This window comes from Procambarus clarkii, chromosome 40, assembly GCF_040958095.1.
Source record: "Procambarus clarkii isolate CNS0578487 chromosome 40, FALCON_Pclarkii_2.0, whole genome shotgun sequence".
Classification (NCBI taxonomy): Eukaryota; Metazoa; Arthropoda; class Malacostraca; order Decapoda; family Cambaridae; genus Procambarus; species Procambarus clarkii.
Genome location: NC_091189.1, coordinates 21,863,937 through 21,883,469, shown reverse-complemented (window position 1 = coordinate 21,883,469; position 19,533 = coordinate 21,863,937). Strand labels below are relative to the sequence as shown.

Here is a 19,533-nt window from a genome sequence, read left to right as displayed (position 1 = left end):
GAAGTGACTACGGTTGTTCAGATTTACCTAGGACACCTAATTTGAGCACCTTAATGCGTGCTTGCTTGAACCCATACTTTCTTGTGATGTCGGTCAGATTCAGTTTCACTCGCAGGTTCCCTCCCTTTCAGTGTCCCTGGTTGCCGAGGAATTGCGCGCCTGTAGGCATTTGGCTTCGGTCTTGCGTTACTTTTATCAGTTGGAGCTGTCTTCGGACTGGCTTGGCGAGGATGCGCAGGAACTGGGATCTGGGCCGAAGTCTGGTGTGTTTGCTTAGGCAGCTCGGGCGTCGGCTGCCTTGTTAAAGTTGTTTGCGCCAATTCTGAGGGAGGCGGTAACCCTGTTCTTTGCTTCTCGCCTCGCGTGCTGACAGGCAGTGCTCGTCCACTCTATGGAATCGGCTTGGGCCCTGGCTCCTATATTTTCGTCCCTTTCTTGTCCGTTGCTGTCTGCATAGTCTGTGGTGGTGCATTTTCTGCAGGCAACTTCGCCTAGTTGCCGGCCTATGTCGGACTTGTTGGTTCTCCGGGGATGGGGGGGGGGATGGTGGTCCTGCCAGTTCTCGGGGTTCCTTCGGTCATTGTAAGCCAGTAGTGCCAGATTTGTGGCCGGCACCTACTCTGGAGCCGTTGGCATCCAGTCGGTGCAGTGATTGCTCTGAGTATTGGTTGGGCTCTCGTAGGGGTCGTCGGCCCTTTCGTGTTAAAGTTCGATAGGGGGTTGGCTCACACTGTTTGCTCTCATCCGGTCCTACGATTCGTGGGCATTTTGGGTCGTTTCCTCCAGCCTGCGGTAGTGTTGGGACGTTCCTCCTCCTTCGGGGGGATCGGGGCTGGCTGGGCAGGCCTCTTCTCCTGTGCTCTGTCAGATCATCTGGGAGTGGGTTCACCTAGGTGTGGTTGAAACGACAACGTTCCTCAGATGGGATTCCCGCCTGCTTTCAGTTCCAAAATGGGACTGTGGATCTGCGATTCATACTGGACCTGTCTCGTCTGAATCCCCGGGTCTTTTGCCCCTCCTTTCGGATGATCACTCTGTCTCAGGTCAGGCTGCTTTTGGCTCCAGGTGCCTGGATGGTGTCTCTGGCACTCCGGAATGCGTATTGGCACGTCCCGATTCATCCAGTGTTCAGGGACTGGCTCGGTTTTGTTGTGGGGCGACTAGCTTACAGCTTTCGTTGCCTTCCATTCGGTTTGAATCTGGCACCTCGAGTGTTCACACGCCTTACCCCAGGTCACGGTGACCCGTTTGTGTCTGTTAGGGGTTCGGGTTCTGGCTTACCTTGACGACTGGCTGATGTGTGCTCCCAGCCAGTCCGTGTGTGTCTGCTCGCCAGGGATTTGGTTCTTTCCCAGCTCGCCGAGTTCGGGTTCTTGGTGAACTGGAGGAAGTCCCATTTCGTTCCCTCTCAGGTTCGGACTTGGCTGGTTCTTGTGTGGGACTCTCGGACTACTTCCTTGTCTCTCCCTCCTGTGACGCTGTTGCGGCTGCGGTCCTGCCTATGGCTGTTTTTGGAGGGCACCCGGGTCACACGTCGGTTGTTTGAGCAGCTGTGCCGGAGCCTGAACTTCACCGTGCTGGTCTACCCATCTGGTCGGATCTGGTTTCGGGGGATTTTCTGGTTTCTTTGTTGTTGCCCTTCCGCTGCTCTCGCGATTCGATGGGTTCGGATCACAGGAGTCTTGCGTCAGCTGTTGCGTCACCGGCTTCCTCTGCTTGTTTTTCGGGGTTCTGTGCTGTGGCGCTTCACCGAGCCCTCGCTCGGTGTGTTCACGGATGCCTCTTCTCTTGGCTGGGGTTTTGTGACAAGTGCTTACGAGGCCGGCCAGGGTCGGGTGGGTTCGTCCTTCCGCCGAGCTCACAGCTCGGCATGGAAGTTTGCGGCTGTGTGGCATTCGCTTCAGAAAATTCGTGTCGCTCGAGAAGCAACAATCCGGCTCTATTCCGACTGCATCCCGGTGGTTCATTGCCTGAACTGCGGGGGTTCGATGCGGTCCTTGGTTCTTTAGGGCTGATCGCTTCGGGTGACTCATCTGCTGAATTCTCAGGGTTTGGCTCTCCTGGCGGTTCATGTTCAAGGGGTGTCAAACATCCTGGTGGACGGCCTGTCTTGGTTCATTCACCTTTCCATGGAATGGACGGTCGACGCCGACTCGTTCAGTTGGCTCTGTCAGACGTATGGGCACCCAGAGGTGGACCTCTTCGCATCGACGTGGTCGAGGCGTCTTCCAGTTTATGTGGCGCCCTTCCCAGACGGCGAGGCTATCGGGGTCGATGCCTTTCGGCTGGACTGGTGGAGGTGGAGTTATCTGTACCTCTTCCCACTTGTCCGGTTGTTGCTCCGGAACCTGGCTTGGTTGGAGACTTACCAGGGGAGAGTAGTCCTGTTGGCTCCTTGGTGGCCAGCCCAGCTCTGGTTTCAGGCGCTTCTTGCTGGATGTCCGAACCCAAGAGTCTTCCCGCGGCTCCGCTTCTTTCAGCAGATCGGTCCAGTCCGGTACGTGGCTGGTTTGAGCTTCTCCTCCACTCTTCGTGTCTGGTCTTTTTGATGCGGGTGTATTACCATTTGTATGATGATCAGGTGGCTTCGTTGATGGTGTCTCACCTGTGAGTTTGAGATGGCAGTATGAAATTTCCTGGCGGTCCTTTCTGCATTTTTTGTCTCTTCGTAGGTTGTCTTCGATTTCTGATCGGGTTGCTTTATCATTTCTCTCTTGGTTGCTTCAGGACCGTCTTCTTATGCCAAATACTGTCGCCTCGTATCGTGCGGCGCTGGCGGAGCCGCTGCAGTTTGCATTAGAGGTGGATGTCACTTCTGCTCAGTTCAGCAAGCTTTCTTGGGCGTTGTTTCACCTCCGGCCTGCCAATGCACCGCCTGAGCCATTCTGGTCGTTGGACCGGGTGCTCTCTTATCTCTCTCCTCCTCGGTTTGTGGTGGCCCCCTCGGTCCAGGATTGTTTTTCTAAGGCTCTTTTCTTGTTGGCATTGGCCTCTGGGGGTCGGGTCAGGGAGCTTCATGCTTTCCTCCAGTGCAGGGGTTTCTGCTCTTTCGGACCTGGTGGTCGTTTTGTTCGTTTGCAGCCTTCTCCTTCTTTTCTGTCGAAGAATGAGTCTGCTGCTTTCCGAAGGGATCCTTGGGTTGTTGATGCTTGGTTGGTTCAGCTGGGGGTGCATTCTGTATCCAGTTGCGGCTCTTCGCTGTTATCTGCGCACCACAGCCTCTGTGACAGGGGATGCGCTTTGGGTCGACCCGGTTTCTCTTCTTCCCTGTTCCAGGGTGCGGGTCTCCCAGGTCGTCCTCAGGATTATTCAGTCCAGCCAGCCTGCGGTCTATCCCCGTGCACACGACATTCATAAGTTCGCGGCTTTGGCTGCTGTTTTGGGGAATATGTCCTGGACTGACATTCGGGCACGGGGCTTTTGGAGGTTGAACAGGGTCCTGGCCGCAAGGTATCTTGTTAACGTTTCTGGCCCTTCTCGGGCGTGTGTAGCCTTGGGTTGCAGATTGCAGCCATTTGTCTCGACTTCAAGTTGAGGAGCGAGTAACGACCACCTTCCGGGTAATTCCCTCTTTTCTTTTTCTTTGGTTAGGTAACTCCGGGGAGCCGAAGGGGCTCTCCACAGAAAACCAGCGTTGAATGTAATTAAACGCCATTTTCTGGGTGAGACCCGGAGCCTCCCTGGCATCCCTCCCTCCCTTCGGTCGGCGTTTTTTTCGCGTTTTTGATACTTGGCCTCTGAAGAGAGTTGCCGGTGTGGAGGTCTGGGGACCCTCCCGTCCCCCGCCTGGGGAGGGGGGGTTGCGCAGACGCATGCGCAGCGTTTGTGGTGACGTCATATTTGTTTCTTTGGTTTTGATTGGGGAGTTCTGTTGCTAGTTCGACTTTCAGTTTGCAAATTATTTGATCAGCAGTAGCTTGTTTTGGAATTCCTACCTTTCTGGGTGCCTGACCTGTTAGATGGCAGACAAAGACTGCTTTCAATATCACGGGGGGTGTCTTTAGGCCATTGCTCCTCGTGCCTCTCTTGAGGGGGCCAGGTTCTGGCTCTGATCCCCAGTAGGCCTAGAACTCCTTCGATTGACTGTTGCCACGGTCTAATATATACACTAATAATAATAATAATATATACCCAGTATAGCTCCGGGAATTCTCCGGGATCTCCCAGAAAATGGTGTTTCATTACATTCAACGCTGGTTTTTTGTGCCGTCAATACATATTGGTACTTATGAACAAATAACTACTTTTAGTATTAGTTTAGGAGAATGGGCTGTAATAAGTACAATATGTTGTATGTAATTTACCTTTTATAAAATTTGTCTTATTATTGTTTGGCATCTGTATTAATTCTCAATTTTATTTTCTGTTATACTGTACAGAGTTTGATGCAAAATTTAACACCTGTCTTGGAGAGAAATGCACTTGAGAAAATGTTGCACTCTGCTATGATGTGCCTCACGTGTGATACGCAGTTTTCCCGAGACCTGGCAATACAGCCCAATGGTGAGTTTGTACCTGTATCTTATATTTGTTGGCTGTGGCATGCAGTTATCCTGACACATGGCAATGCAATAGTACCCTCAAAATCAGGATCTCAACATAGAGCAGATTTCACAAAAATCTGGACCAAATCCACCAAGTGAAATAATTTCCTTAGTGAAATTTCCAGGAGGGCTCCTACGGATGGCTCCATGGTGCTTGCTACTTGGGAAAGCTTTTTTCAATTCAGTTAACACAAGACCCTTGCGAGTCATATTTATAAGCCCACCAGGGACCAAAGGCCAAAACCTAGTACAGTACCCTCTAATAGGGGACATAATTAAGAAAAGTAAAAGTTGTTAAATTTTGATGAATTTTTCTGACAGAATAGAACTGCTAAGCAATCCTAATGACAGAAGTTTCAGCTGCATAAGACAGTATTTACTATACCACAAAAGGCACATTTTCAAAAACTAAGAATAAATACAAATTTAATTTTTTTTTATTATACAGTATCTAATGCACTGAGCTATTATAATGGTATCTAATCTTGAATTTTCATGTGTTAATTCCATTTATTATCTCTAGTTGTAGTAAAAATAATTATTTTGGCCCCCCCTTTCCCTGAAATGTGAAAATCATGCCTTTGAAAATTTCTTACTGAGATTTCTGCACAAAATTATAATTTTTTTCCGATGACAATTGTAGAGCTAGGTACTTTGCATATACACTGTAAAGTGACATCTCGTTTTACGAATGCCTCTTTTTATGAACCTTTCGGGTTACGAGCCCAATTTCTTTGTAAAATCTGAATCTGGTTACGAACTTTGCCTTGGGTAACAAAGTTTGTTCTTGTGAGTATGGCCGACCTAGCGCGTGGTGGCACAGCAACCATGCCTCAGTCTAACAGTGCCTCCTTCCTAATGACAATCACGCTTGAATTCTTTGTAAAGAATTTCAATATTTTTCGGATTTTTGAGTTTTTGAACATAAAAGTTATTATTATTATATATCTCGCCATGAGTCCGAAGAAAGCCAGTGGTAAGGTTCAATCCAAGAAAACACACGTGAGGATGACCATAGAGGAAAAACAAGAGATCATTCGTAAACATGAAAATGGTACACAGGTTGTTAAACTAGCTAGGCAGTACAACAAATCTTTGCCAACATTATGCACTGTAATTGCTAAGAAAAAGGACATTGAGTGCTAAAGTGGCAAAAAGCATATCAACAATCGTGAAACAAAGAACATAAACACTTGATGTTGAAAAGTTATTAATTTGGATACACATCAAGGAGTTAGCAGGTGATAGCATTTCAGAGGCCATCATTTGTGAAAAAGCAAGGAAATTGCATGAAGATCTTATAAAGAACACCCCTCGAACAAGTGATGCAGATGCAAAAGAGTTTAAGACAACCAGGGGATGGTTTCAGAAATTTAGAAGAAGTGGCACTCATAGTGTTGTGAGGCATGGGGAGGCTGCCCGCTCAGACTAACCAGCGGCAATGTTCTCCACTATGGGGCAATCTCATTTGGCCTGTTTGCCGTCGTTTGGAAACGTTGGTCGAGGGTGTGAATTGGCAAGAGTGTCCCACTGACCAGCTCCTTCCACAAATTTGGGATCACGAATTCCAGTGGGGGTCCTTAGGTGTTCTGTTAGTATTTCATTCATTCAGACTTGGCTGGGTCGTGTGTGGGACTCTTGGATCGCTTCCTTGTCTCTCCCTCTTGCAGCATTGTTGCGCCTGTGGTCCCACCTATGGCTGTTTTAGAGGGCACACGGGTCACACGTCAGTTGTTCGAGTGGCTGTGCTCCTTCACAACACAGCCACTCGAACTGTACTTCACCATGCTGTTCTACCCGTCGAGTTGGATCTGGCTTCGGCGGTTGTTCTGGTTTCTTTGGGGACATCCTGCGAACCTTTGTGTCGGCTGCTGCGTTGCTGGCTTCCTCTGAGGGTTTTTCAGGGTTCTGTGCAGTAGCGCTTCCCCACGCCCTCGCTCGAGGTGTTCACGGATGCCTCGTCTCTCGGCTGGGGTTTTGTGACCAGTGTTCACCCAGGCTGGCCAGGGTCGGTGGGGTCTGCCCTTCAGTCAGGCTTACAGCACCGCACGGGACTTTGTAGTAGTGTGGCATTCGCTTCAGAGGGTTCGTGTCGCTCGCGGAGCAAGGATCCGGCTCCATTCGGAGTTCTTCCCTGTGGTTCATTGTCTGAAATGTGGGGGTTCGATGCTGTCCTTGGGTTTGACTTTCCTGGCAGTTCTCGTTCAGGGTGTGTCAAACGTTCTAGCAGAAGGCCTGTCTCAGTTCATTCCCCTATCCACGTAATGAACGGTCGACGCCGAATCGTTCAGTTGACTCTGCCGGGTGCCCGGAGATGGATCTCTTCGCAAAGGTGTGGTCGCGGCGTCTTCCCGTGCATGCGGGGGACCCTTCCCAGACTGTGAGGCTGTCGGGGTCGATGCCTTTCGGTTGAACTGGTCGAGGTGGGGTTACCTGTACCTCTTCCCACCAGTTTGGCTGTTGCTTTGGGTCCTGGCTCGCTTGGAGACTTACCAGGGGAAAGTAGTCCTGTTGGCTCCATTATGGCCAGACCATCCCTGGTTTCAGGCGCTTCTTGCCCGATGTCCGAATCCGAGGGTTATCCCATGGCTCCGCCTCTTTCAGCAGATCGTTCCGGTCCGGTACGTTGCTGGTTCGATCTCTGCTCTTTGCGTCTGGTCTTTTTTTGTACTGATTTATTACCACTTGTATGGTGATCGGGTCGTTTCATTGATGGTGTCCCACCTGCAAGTTTCGTCTCGACGGCAGTATGAAATTTCCTGGCGGTCCTTTCGGCAATTTTTGTCTCTTAGTTGGTTGTCTTCGATTTCTGATCTCGTTTTTTTGTTATCTTAAGCCAAATACTGTTGCCTCATATCGTGTGGCGCTGGCAGAACCATTGCAGCTTGCATTTCAGGTGGATGTCACTTCTACTCTGTTCTGCAAGTTTTCTCGGGCGTTGTTTCAGCTCTGACTTCCTCATGCGTCGCATGAGCAGGCCTGGTTGGTGGACCGGGTGCTCTCTCTTCTCTCTTCTCCTCAGTTTGTGGTGGCTCCCTCGGTTCAGGACTGTTTTTCTAAGGCTCCTTTTTTTGTTGGCATTGGCCTCTAGGGGTTAGGTCGGGGAGCTTCATGCTCTCCTCCAGCACAGGGGTTTCTGCTCTTTCGGTCCTGGTGGTCATTTTGTTCGTTTGCAGCTGTCTCCTTCTTTTCTGACGAAGAATGAGTCTGCTGCTTTCCGAAGGGGGTCCTTGGGTTGTTGATGCTTGGTTGGTTCGGCCAGAGATGCATCATTTTTTATGTCCAGTTGTGGCTCTTCGCCGTTATTTGTGCGCCACGACCTCCGTGGCAGGGGATGTGCTTTGGGTGGACCCAGTTTCCCTTCCCTGTTCTCGGGTGTGGATCTCCATGGTCGTTCGGAGGATTATTCGGTCCAGCCCGCCTGCGGTCTATCCCCGTGCCCACAACGCTCGTAAGTTCGCGGCTTTGGCTGCTGCTTTTGGTAATATGTCCTGGGCTGACATTTGGACATGGGGCTTTTGGGGGTTGAACAGGGTCCTGGGCACACGGTACCTCTTTAATGTTCCCGGCCCTTCCCAAGCGTGTGTAGCCTTGGGTTGCAGGTTGCAGCCAGTTGTCTCGACTTCGAGTTGAGGGGGTGAGTGACGGCCACCTCCCGGGTAAGTCCCTTCCTTCTTTACCTTTGGTTAGGTAGCTCCGGGCAGCCGAAGGGGCTTTCAACAGAAAACCAGCGCTGAATGTAATGAAATACCATTTTCTAGGTGAGACCTGGAGGCTCCCCTGCATCTCCCCCTCTCCCCGGTCGTCGTTTTTTTCGCGTTTTTGATATTCAGACTCTGAACTGAGGAGAGTAGCCGGCGGGGAGGTCTGGGACCCCCACCATCCCACTCCCGGGAAAGGGGGTTGCACAGACGGATGCGCACGGTTGTTGTGGTGACGTCATACTGTTTTCTCTGTTTTTGATTGGGGAGTTCTGCTTGCAAGTTCGGCTCTCAGTTTGCAATTTTTGACCCGCCGTAGTTTGTTTTCGAATTCCTACCTTTCTGTGTGCCTGACCTGGTAGATGGCAGACAAAGACTGCCTTCAATTACACAAGAGTGTCTTAACCTTTAAGCTGCTAATGAGTCCTGAGGAGATTTACACCCCTGTGCGCAAGAATTTTTTTTTTTTAATTATTTTGTCTTCTAAAAATGTTAATTTGTGTTCCCTGAGCACGGGGGGAAAAAAAAATTGTAGCATATTTACGAACCACTAAGTTGGTATTGTGAGTCGAAAAGCAACGAGGAGTGACTGCCCCACACAGCTAGCCACTCGTTGCCACTCCCTCAGCAATGCCTAACTCGCCCACTTTCTTCTCCCACCATCCTGTTTTTTATTTTATTCACTATATACAGACGTTATATATAAGTATCTACATGTTTTGTTCAACACAGCTGTGCAACTAAGCTGATATAGTTAGTTCAGGCACTAAGAGACTTTGCTACACACAGCTAGCGACTGCCTCCCTCACACATTCAAGGTCACATGTACTAAATTTCTCCCCCAACAATACTGTTTGCAGTGGTATTACACTATATACACACATTATATATAAGTATCTACAGGCTGTATGCACTGTAACTGTACACCTAAGCATGTAGGGTGCCCAAAGAGCATAGTGACCATCCTCTACACAGCTAGACAAGTCATGCAGACGACATCACCTCCGTCACCCACATGGCTCCTCCCAGCATAATCCTTTTGCTGTTATTACACTAATACACACATTATATATAAGTATCTACATTTATGTTAACCATAGAGAACCACTGAGCTGGTACGGTGAATGCAGACAGTAACAGGTTGCCACAGAGTCAGTAAATGATGCTATCTCCCTCCATCCCTCAGCATCACTCCTCCCACAGCGCTAATCACCACAACAATCCTGCTATTATCACAATCCTGGTCATTTTTATCACAGTCAGGGGTCATCTGTAATACTGTCATCGCTAAATAATAGCAATTATATATTTTGACATTTTTCGGCGATGCTGTGGTCACAAGCTAAACAGCAATGCTGTTCGCTCATGCTGAGTGCGCCAGCCTTGGTTGCTCCAACACTGTGGCGCTCTCACTGGAGAATATTGCCCACAATTTAAAAAAAAAATGGCGTCTGTTTACAAGAGCCCTGATGTGAAGCTAATGTGAACCCCGTGTAGCCACGGGCCATTTGAATCGTGCCTGGCACCCTATGGCGTGTATATATGCCATGTGCACCGTGGCGCATGTTACTCATGGTGTATATATACGCCATGCGCAGTTTAAGGGTTAAGGCCATTGCTCCTTGTACCCCTCTTGAGGGAGGCCAGGTTCTGGCTCTGGTCCCCAGAAGGCCTAGAATTCCTTCGATTGACTGTTGCCACGGTCTAATATTCAATTGAACCTCGAGTGACGAGCAGCTCCAGTTACGAGCAAGCCACTTGCAGAAAATGTCTCGACTAACGAGCATTCCCGCTGGTTCTCGGACACCTCCGACGACAGTTTTGTTTTTTGCAAGACAAATTTTCCACATGACGAGCTCGGTGCCGGAACGGATTAAACTCGTTAATCGAGGCGCCACTGAATACACATCAGCCCGATATAGCTCCAGGGAGCCTCCCGGTCTCGCCCAGAAAAAGCGTTTCATTACATTCAACGCTTTTTTTTGTTTTTGTTTTTTAGGTTCCAGCACGCTAAAATGCCCCAACTGTGGCGGGGGTGTTGTTGTTCGTGTGGAGAAGGTGGATCATCCTGCAGTTTCTTCATCAGCTATGTATGATAAAAAAGATTTTTTGTGCAGTACCCCTATAAAACAAACGCCGGTGCAGAAATCAAGATCTTCTGTGGGAGTTCATCTGCCAGGTAAAACAATAAGAGTTTTCTTAGGTAAACAATTAAGATGAAAAATTCTGATATGAATTTCACCAACCCATCCTCATAAAATGATAGTATTTACAGCAACTATTTGTTCAAATGTACAAAAATGGACTGTTGCATCCAAGAATGTTCATGCTTTTTACTACTAACTTTCTAGATGGCATATAAAACTTACTCCTAGGCCTAGTATGGCACATGTATACTATACCGTATTAGGCTTCTCATTGTCTGGATAGGTTAGGTCAGGTTCTTTAGTTTCTGTTCCACATTTTAGTATGTCATTTGGGCTTATTCAACAATACAAAACATGAACGCTTTTGGGGGGTCCAACAGACCCTTTTTGATGTTTGACCAAAGAACTGCTGTAAGTACTATCATTATTGGAGGGGCTGGACTTGCACAGGAAGTGAAAGTTGTCAGACTCGACACACAATAGCACTCTCACTATTATGTGAAAATAGGAAAGCTTTTTCATATTCTGTTAATTCTGCAACAATATGGGTTAATTTGCTTGGTTTTAAAATATAAATTGAAACATTTGATGAAAGTTGAACTCAGAACATAAGAACATAAGAATAAAGGCAACTGCAGGTGGCCTATTGGCCCATACGAGGCAGCTTCTATTTATAACCACCCAATCTCATTCATATATATGTCTAACCTATGCTTGAAACAATCGAGGGATCCTACTTCTATTACGTTACGTGGTAATTAGTTCCACAAATCACCGACCTGTTACTTAACCAGTATTTACCCAGGTCTTTCCTAAATGTAAATTTATCCACAGTTGAGAACTGCTTATGAGAGTGTAGTGGTTCCAGGACCATAACCTATTGCTTTATCTCTTGTTCTTGAGATTAGTATTCTTTGAATATATTTTTACCCGTCAGAGAAAACAACTTACTGTACTGCAATAAAGAGGGTTACTTTTAATACTGTACTAAATGGATATGTATAACTTTCTGGCATCAGTCAATGTGCACAGAGTTCTTGCCTACTAGGGATCATGAGCCAGAGCCTGACCCCCTTAAGAGAGGCATGAGTAGCAATGGCCTATAGAAACCCCCATGTGGTTGGAAACAGTCTATGTCTGCCATTGACTGGATCTGGCACCCAGAAAGGTAGGCGCCCCAAAACAAACCCCTATTCTGGTGAAACTATTGCTACCGAAAGCCGAAAGAGTAGACAGAACTCCCCAAACAAAAATTAGCAATCAAACATGACGTCATGATGTTGCCGCACCGCTGTCTGCGCAACCCCCCACCTCCTCGGGAGGGAAAAGGGGGAGCCCCAGACCCACACACTGGCGATCTACCCTTCAGTTCTCGGGTTGATGTGGTACTGGCGTGGTCTTGTGCCTCTGGCTCCAGTGATTTGTCTCAGATTCTGTGCCTTGTGGCGTGGACTGTCTCTACTGGTGGTGTGCGAGCCAGAAGTAATATTCTTCGGTACTCGGACTGCATGCGCCTAGGGCCACCTTCCCTAGGTGCCCTGTAAGTACTACCCTTGGGGTTTGGGGCCACCTTCCACAAGTCACCTCAGGATCTACCCCAGCTGTGTCTTTTACTTGGCCACCCTTGGAGTCAACTGGGTGTTTGTTGCCCGTGTTTGCCTCTGGGTAGGAGGTAGTTTTCGTCACTGGTAGGGGCGCGGGGTACTGCACAGCTAGTTTTCACCTCTTACAGTGGCCAGCTCTGTTCCACCTGGGTACATTGTCCTCTTATGGGGTTTTGCTTTTCAGCTTGGTGAGGGGGGTCGGCCTTGGTGGTTCTCCCTTCTGTGTTGTGGGTGTATATATCTATCATTATATCTATTTTCAGTTTTTGTGTGGTTGGTGGTACCCCTTGCTAGGCCCCTGTGAGTGGACACATCCCAGGGGTTCAGCTATTAGCAGATTGTTTGGTAGTCTTGGGCGCCGGTTTGCAGTACCCTGCCTGGGCTTCCCTTAGTGTGTTAATAAGGCTAAGGGCTCTAGGAAACCCCGCTGCGGCTCCCTGGTCTGATGGATGCGACCCTTGAGTCCCCTCTCGCTTTGTGTGAGTAGGAAGGTTGCTCATACTGCCATGCTGCCTGTTGGGTTGGTGATTCTTTTAACCCGGAGTCATGCGACGTTTGTTGCCTGTACGTGCTCCAGTCCACCCAAGCTACTGATCATGATATGAGGGTGCAGGCAGCAGTTGCATTGCATACTAGGTTTAGATTGCTGCAACGCACTAAGTTAGTTGCTTCCCTGGTTGCCCCGAGACTGCCCCGTTTTGGTTTTAGGGACCCAGATTTGGGGGGTGGGAGTAGCTTCGACTCTGGTTCCATTTTACCCCCCCTTGCCCTTCGCCTTCTGTTGTCCATTTAGTTCCTCCCCCGTTGCTTCTGGCTCCGAAGTGTCTGAGGGTTTCGGAGTCAGGACAGGGTTTAGTTGGTGTCGAGACTCGGGCAGTCTCGGAAGTTCCCTTCCGGGGTGGCGGCGGAGGCATTCGATCCTGGTCCTGCTGGAGCTTCTGGGTCTGACCAGTGGGCCCGCTTCGTTCCTGCTGCTCCGCCTTTTCTTTAGAGGTGGGGGGTTGGGGGGTAGGTAACAGGCTCGGCCCTGGATCCTTTGAGTGAGGTTCCTGGGACGGGGGGAGGAGTTGACTTTGGACCCTGCTTGGGTTTTTGAACCCTCAGAGCGGGGCTTGGTGTTACAGGGTGTGGGGTTCTCTTTTGCTCCCTCCTTGTACAAGTTGGATTTGGCATCTACCCCTCCCCGGGTTTGGTTACATGCCCTGACGGTTCTTCGGTTCCGTCTTTCTGGAGGTTTCCAGTTTACCGAGTCCCGTCACAGTGGATGCGGGAAGCCCTTGCAGCTTACCTCCTGCGCAACCCTGATTTTGCTTTCAGGTCATTTTGTGCGGCCTCTGGTGGCATTGGGTGGCTCCTCCTCCTCCGACAGGGCGCTGGCAGGGCAGGCTCCTTCTCAGCTCTGTCAAGTCGTCTCGGAGTGGGTTCGCTTGGGTGTGGTCGAAACGTCCTCGTCCCTCAGGTGGATCTCGCGCCTGTTTCTGGTCTCGAAACGGTACTGTGCAGACCTCCAGTTCATTCTGGATTTGTCACGTCTGAACCCATGGGTTTATTGCCCCTCCTTTCGGATGACTACTCTATCCCAGGTCCGTCTTCTGTTGGAGCCGGGTGCTTGGTTGGTGTCCCTGGACCTCCAGGATGCGTATTGCCACGTCCCGATGCATCCGCAGTTCATGGACTGGCTCATTTTGTGGTGGGATGTCGAGGTTATTGCTTTCGTTGCCCTCCATTCGGCTTGATTCTGACGCCTCGCGTTTTCACTCACCTTATCGGGTCCTGGTGGCCCGCCTGTGTGTGTTAGGTATTTGGGTTCTGGCCTACCTCGACGACTGGCGGGTTTGGGCTCCCAGCCTGTCCACGTGTCTGCTCGCCAGGGATTTATTTTTTTCCCAGCTCGCCGGGTTCGGGGTTTTGGTGAACTGACAGAAGTCCCATCTGGTTCCCTCTCAGGTTCGGTTTTGGCTGGGTCTTGTGTGGGACGCTCGGACCGCTTCCTTGTCTCTTCCTCTGGTGGCTCTGCTTCATCTGGGTTCCCGCCTCCGTCTGTTTCTGAGGGGCTCCCGGGTAACGCGGAGGTTGCTCGAGGGTTTGTGCTGAAGCCTGAACTCTGCCATGGTGGCCTACCTGCCGGGTTGGGTGTGGCTTCATCGGCTGTTCTGGTTCCTTCGGGGACATCCCTTCCGCCTCTCTCGTGACTGCTGGGTTTGGCCTCCAGTTTCCTCTTCGGGTTTTTCAGGGTTTAGTGCCTTGCCGTCTACCCTGAACCCTTGCTCGATGTGTTCACGAACGCTTTCGTCTTTTGGCTGGGGCTTTATGACCAGTGCTCTCCAGGCCGGCCAGGGGAGGTTGGTTCTGTCCCTCCGTCGGGCTCACAGCATGGTGCGGGAGTTCGCGGATGTGTGGATGTCGCTCCAGAGGATTTGAGTCTCTTGCGGATCAACAGTCCGGCTCCATTCGGACTGTTCCCTGGTGGTACCTTGCCTGAACCGCGGGGGTTCGATGTGGTCCTTGGCCCTTTGGGGCTGATCACTTCAGGTGACTCGTTTACCAAATTCTTCGGGTTTGGTTCTCCTGTGCGTTTCACATTTGGGGGGGGGGGGTTCCAGTGTCTTGGCGGACAGCCTGTCCTGGTTCATTCCACTGTCCACGGAATGGACGGTCGATGCCGACTCGTTTTGTTGGCTCTGCCGGACGTTCGGGCTTTCGGAAGTGGATCTTTTGGCATCGGTGTGGTCAAGGCATCTCCCGGTATACGTGGAGCCATTCCCCGACTGCGAGGCCATCGAGATCGATGCCTTCAGGCAGGACTGGCCGAGGTGGGGTTACCTGTATCTCTGTCCCTCGGTTCAGCTGTTCCTCCAAGTCCTGGCTCGCTTGGAGACTTACCAAGGAATAGTCGTCGTCTTGGCCACTTGGTGGTCGGCCCAGCCTTGGTTTCGGAACCTGCTTGCTCAGCGTCCGAACCCGAGGGTCTTCGCACGGCTCCACTTCTTTCAGAAGATCAGTCCTGCCCATTACGAGGCTAGTTCCATCTTCTCCTCGAGTCTTCGCGTCTGGTCTTTTTGACTCTAATCTATTACCATTTGTATGGGGCGCAGGTGACTTTGTTGTTGGTCTCCCATCTGCTTGCTTACAGCTCGGTGGCAGTATGAGGTTTCCTGGCGGTCCTTCGGGTTTTTCCTATCACTGCGTAGATGTACTTCGGTCTCTGATAGGGTTGTTTTGTCCTTCCTGTTGTTGTTGTTTCAGGACCATCATCTTATGCCGAATACTGTCGCCTCCTATCGTGTGGCGCTGACAGAGCCGCTTCAGCTTGCGTTCGGTATTGATGTTATGTCTTCTCCGTTCTGCAAGTTGTCTTGTGCATTGTTTCACCTCCGGCCTGAGCCCTCCTGGTCCTTGGGCCAGGTGCTCTTTTTCCTTTTCCTCTCTTCTCCTTGGTTTGCGGTGGCCCCTTTAGTTCAGGATTGTTTTTCCGAGGCTCCTTTTCCTATTGGCATTGGCCTCTGGTGGTCGGGTCGGGGAACTTCATGCTCTTGTCCGGCGCAGGGCTTTCTGCTCTTTTGGTTCTGGTGGTAGGTTTGTTTGGTTGCAGCCATCTCCTTTTTTTCTGGCGAAGAGTGAGACTGCTGCTTTCCAGAAGGGTCCCTAGATTGTTGATGCTTGGTTGGTCAGGCCGGGGGTGCATCATGTCTTGTGTCCGGTTACAGCTCTCCGTTGTTATTTGCACGCCACAGCTTCGGTGGCCAGGGATGCACTTTGGGTTGATCCAGTTTCCCTTCTTCCCTGTTCCCAGGCTTGGGTCTCCCAGGTCGTCCGCAGGATTATTAAGACTAGCCAGCCTGTGGTCTATCCTCGTGCCCATGACGTGCGTAAGTTTGCTGCTTTGGCTGCCGTCTTTGGCAACATGTCTTGGGTTGATATTCAGGCACGGGGTTTTTGGAGGTCGAACAGGGTCATGGCGGATACACGGGGTTCACCACACCTTCATCAGGGCTCTTGTAAACAGACGCCATTTTTAAAAAAAATCGTGGGCCAAACTCTCGGGTGTTAGGGGCCTCAGTATTGAGTCAGCTACCAAGCCTGACACACGCAGCATGAACTCACAGCACTGCTGTTCAGCTTGTGACCACAGCATCGCCTAAAAATGCCATAATATACTTGTTCATGCTATTATGTAGCGATGATATTATTACAGAAGACCCCTGACTGTGATAAAACTGACCAGGGTTCTGATAATAGCAGGATTGTGGTGATATTTGGCGCTGTGCGCCATGGAGGGAGGAGTAATGCTGTGGGAGGGAGGATGGTGGCGTTGTCTTTTGAGTGTGTGTGGCCACCTTTTATTGACTGCACTCACCATACCAGCTTAGTGGTTCGCTATGGTGAACACAAATGTAGATACTTATATATAACGTGTGTATAGTGTGAGATAACAGCGAGAGTAGGAGGTTGGGAGCCGCCATTTTGGTGAGGGAGGAGCGTCGTCTGCAGGACTTACCATGTTGTTTACTGATGACCACGATGGTCTTTGGGCACCATACCAGTTTACTTGTACAAGTATGGTGAATAAAACAGGTAGATATTTATATATAATGTTTGTATATAGTGTAATAACACCACAAACAGTATTGTTGTAGGAGAAATATTAGTGCATCTGGCCTTGAGGGCGGCCGCCACCAGCTGACTGTGTGAGTAGCTACGTCTCTTGCCTTTACTCACCATACAAGCTTAGATGTACAGTTATGGTGAACAAAACATGTAAATACTTATATATAACGTCTGTATATAAAAGCAAAAACAGTATGGTGGGTGGAGAATGGTGGCAAGTCAGGTGAGGTGAGGGAGGGAGTGGCAGCCAGTCACTGCCTGCCACTGCCACTCAGCATACCAACTTAGTGGTTTGTCATGGTGAACAAAACATGCAGATACTTATATATAACTTGTGTATATAGTGTAATAACCGACACAGTATTTGTTCACTGTTTGATGAACATAATTGAATCAACAATATGCACACCATATTTTTGAGTACAGCGATGATTCACTCATTTTATTATATAAATATATCACACTACACACTATTGAATAATATTACAGCAAAAAAACTACGAAAAATCAATCAGAGACATTGAAATAATTAGGTAATTATCTCTTTGTGGAAACTGGCCTGACAGCTGGCGATCAACAGACCGCCTGTGACGCACGCTCAGTCAGCGCCTGATTTTTGCCAGACTTCCCCGCCCTATAGTGGGCAATATATGCCACTTACGATTTTTTTATTATTTTTCCCGTGATCAGTGAACACAAATTAACAGGTTAGGAAGAAAAAATAATTTTTTTTTTTTTTTTTTTTTTTTGGTATGCGCCTGTGGGTGTCAAATGATATATAGCTATGCGCCATTTAAGGGTTAATGTAATGAAACGCCATTTTCTGGGTGAGTCCTGGAGACTCCCAAGCATCCCTCCCTCCAGTCGGCGGTGTTTTCGCGTGTTTTGACTTGACACCCAGCCTAAAAACTGAAGGGTGGATCGCCGGCATGGGGGTCTGGGGCTCCTCCCCCTTTCCCGTCCCAGGAGAGACAGGGATTGCACAGATTGCAGCGCGGCGACATGTCACATTCGTTTGCTAATTTTTGTTTGGGGAGTTCTGTCCACTTGTTCGGCTTTCGGTAATAATTTCACCAGAATAGGAGTTTGTTTTGGGGTGCCTTCCTTTCTGGGTGCCAGATCCTGTCGATGGCAGATATTGAACGCCCCCAACCACACGGGGGTTTCTATAGGCCATTGCTCCTCGTGCTTCTCTTGAGGGGGGGCCAGGTTCTGGCTCATGGTCCCCGGTAGGCAAGAACTCTGTGCACATTGACTGATGCCAGAAAGTTATACATATCCATTCAGCCCTGGATAGCTCTGGGGAGCCTTTGGGACTCTGAAAATGGCATTTCATTACATTCAATGCTTTTTTTTTTTTCAACAAACTTAAGAAATTAAAGCCTAATGGCTGCATTTCTGAACCATGTATTGCTTGTTTATTCAAACTTCAAAATTCAATATTGCCTTGTAGTAATCCGTCGATTGATTTCTTTGAGGGACGCTATGAAATTCAGGCTTTTCTTTTATATTTATTTCACCAAGTTCTCATAGAGTTCTCTGTGATCTTGTATGAATTTTAATTCAAGGCTCTAAACATTATACTTTATTATTAGTTTCTGGAGAGGGTGAAAAGTGGTTCCGTGAAGGGAGGTAGCTTTACATACACAAGTCACATCAGCCCTAGGAGTCATTAAAAGCCTACCAGTGACCAAGGGCCAAAACCCTGGCCCCCTCACAGAGGTACAGGGAGCAGGGGACTCTTAAGATAACCCTCACCGAAGAAAAACACAAAGGAAGTGAAGCAAAATGGACAACTGCAAAGTTTACAAAAAAATGAAATGAAGCAGCAAATGATCCACCCAGCAGTTAGGTCAAACACCTCTCTGGTTACAGCTGGCCACCACCAGAAAAAAATTAATGAAATACTTGTATAGTACTCTGTATGAGTGATTAAGAAAAAGCTGTTGAAGCCATCTCTATAATCAATTTTAGAGCCATATACAACGAGCCAGAACATCAGGAAAGTTAATAAAACATACTAGGTACAACAAAACTGGTAGTCGAAGCATATAGAACTAGACCCTTGGTTCAACTAAGCAAGCATGTATGCTATTATTAGGTAAGCATGCATGCTACACTTTCCCTCCTCCCAAACACACAATTTAAAATATATGTATGCATAAAAGTTGAGGGTACCACTTCTGGTGCAAATGTGGGGACCCATAGCCTCAGAGAAGAAAATAAGGAGTATTGAGAGAAGACCTTATGGATTCTCACTGAACACTAATATTTTCTTCCTCTACCACCCCCATTCTTTTGTACATACATATACAGAGCACCACTTCGTTTCCGAACTTTAGTTATCCGAAACTTCCAGTTTCCCGATTGGGGTTGGGAAGTCATGCTACCCGAACTTAGGTAGGAAGGGCTAGCACGATGCCATGCATCGCGCCAGCCTGTGGTGGTTGGTGGCAGATGGTTCAGTTTGTCCACTGTGACTTCACAGATTCACGGCCTATTATTCCTATTATTTTGAATTGTCATGAGGCTGGAATGTTCATTCTGTGCATTTGTTTTATATATCTGCACAATCAAGAAAAATCTGTGCACCATGTCGGCTCCAAATGCACGCATTGCGTCAATGATGGCTGACTGGTGGGTGGATGGATACGTTCGACCGTGAGTCCTGCGAGTGTTGCTGCTTGCTTGTGACTCAATTTACCCAATCCTCTGATGATTCTATTAAGAGTACAGGCGGCGCGTGCTTTGCAAGCTAGGTTTCATCTGTTGCAACGCGCTCAGTTGGTTGCTCACCCGGATGCCCCGGGGCTGCCCCGCTTTGCTTTTCGAGACCTGGACTTTGGGGTGGGGGTAGCTTCGATCCTGGTTCTGTCCGCACCTCCTTGTCCTTTCACCCCTCCTGTTGTTCATTCTGGTACCCCCCCTT

The 19,533-nt window shown here is 49.1% G+C and overlaps 1 protein-coding gene across 14 annotated transcripts in view; it reads left to right on the top strand.

Annotated features, from left to right (window-relative positions):
* LOC123757971 (serine/threonine-protein kinase 11-interacting protein) overlaps positions 1–19,533 on the top strand; it is a 230,940-nt gene that overhangs the window by 83,581 nt on the left and 127,826 nt on the right. For all 14 annotated transcript variants that reach the window (XM_045741990.2, XM_069338840.1, XM_045741994.2 and 11 more), the window contains 2 exons: positions 4,380–4,503; positions 10,245–10,424. In XM_045741990.2, coding sequence (XP_045597946.2) covers positions 4,380–4,503; positions 10,245–10,424 — 304 coding nt within the window. The remainder of the gene's footprint in view (positions 1–4,379; positions 4,504–10,244; positions 10,425–19,533) is intronic.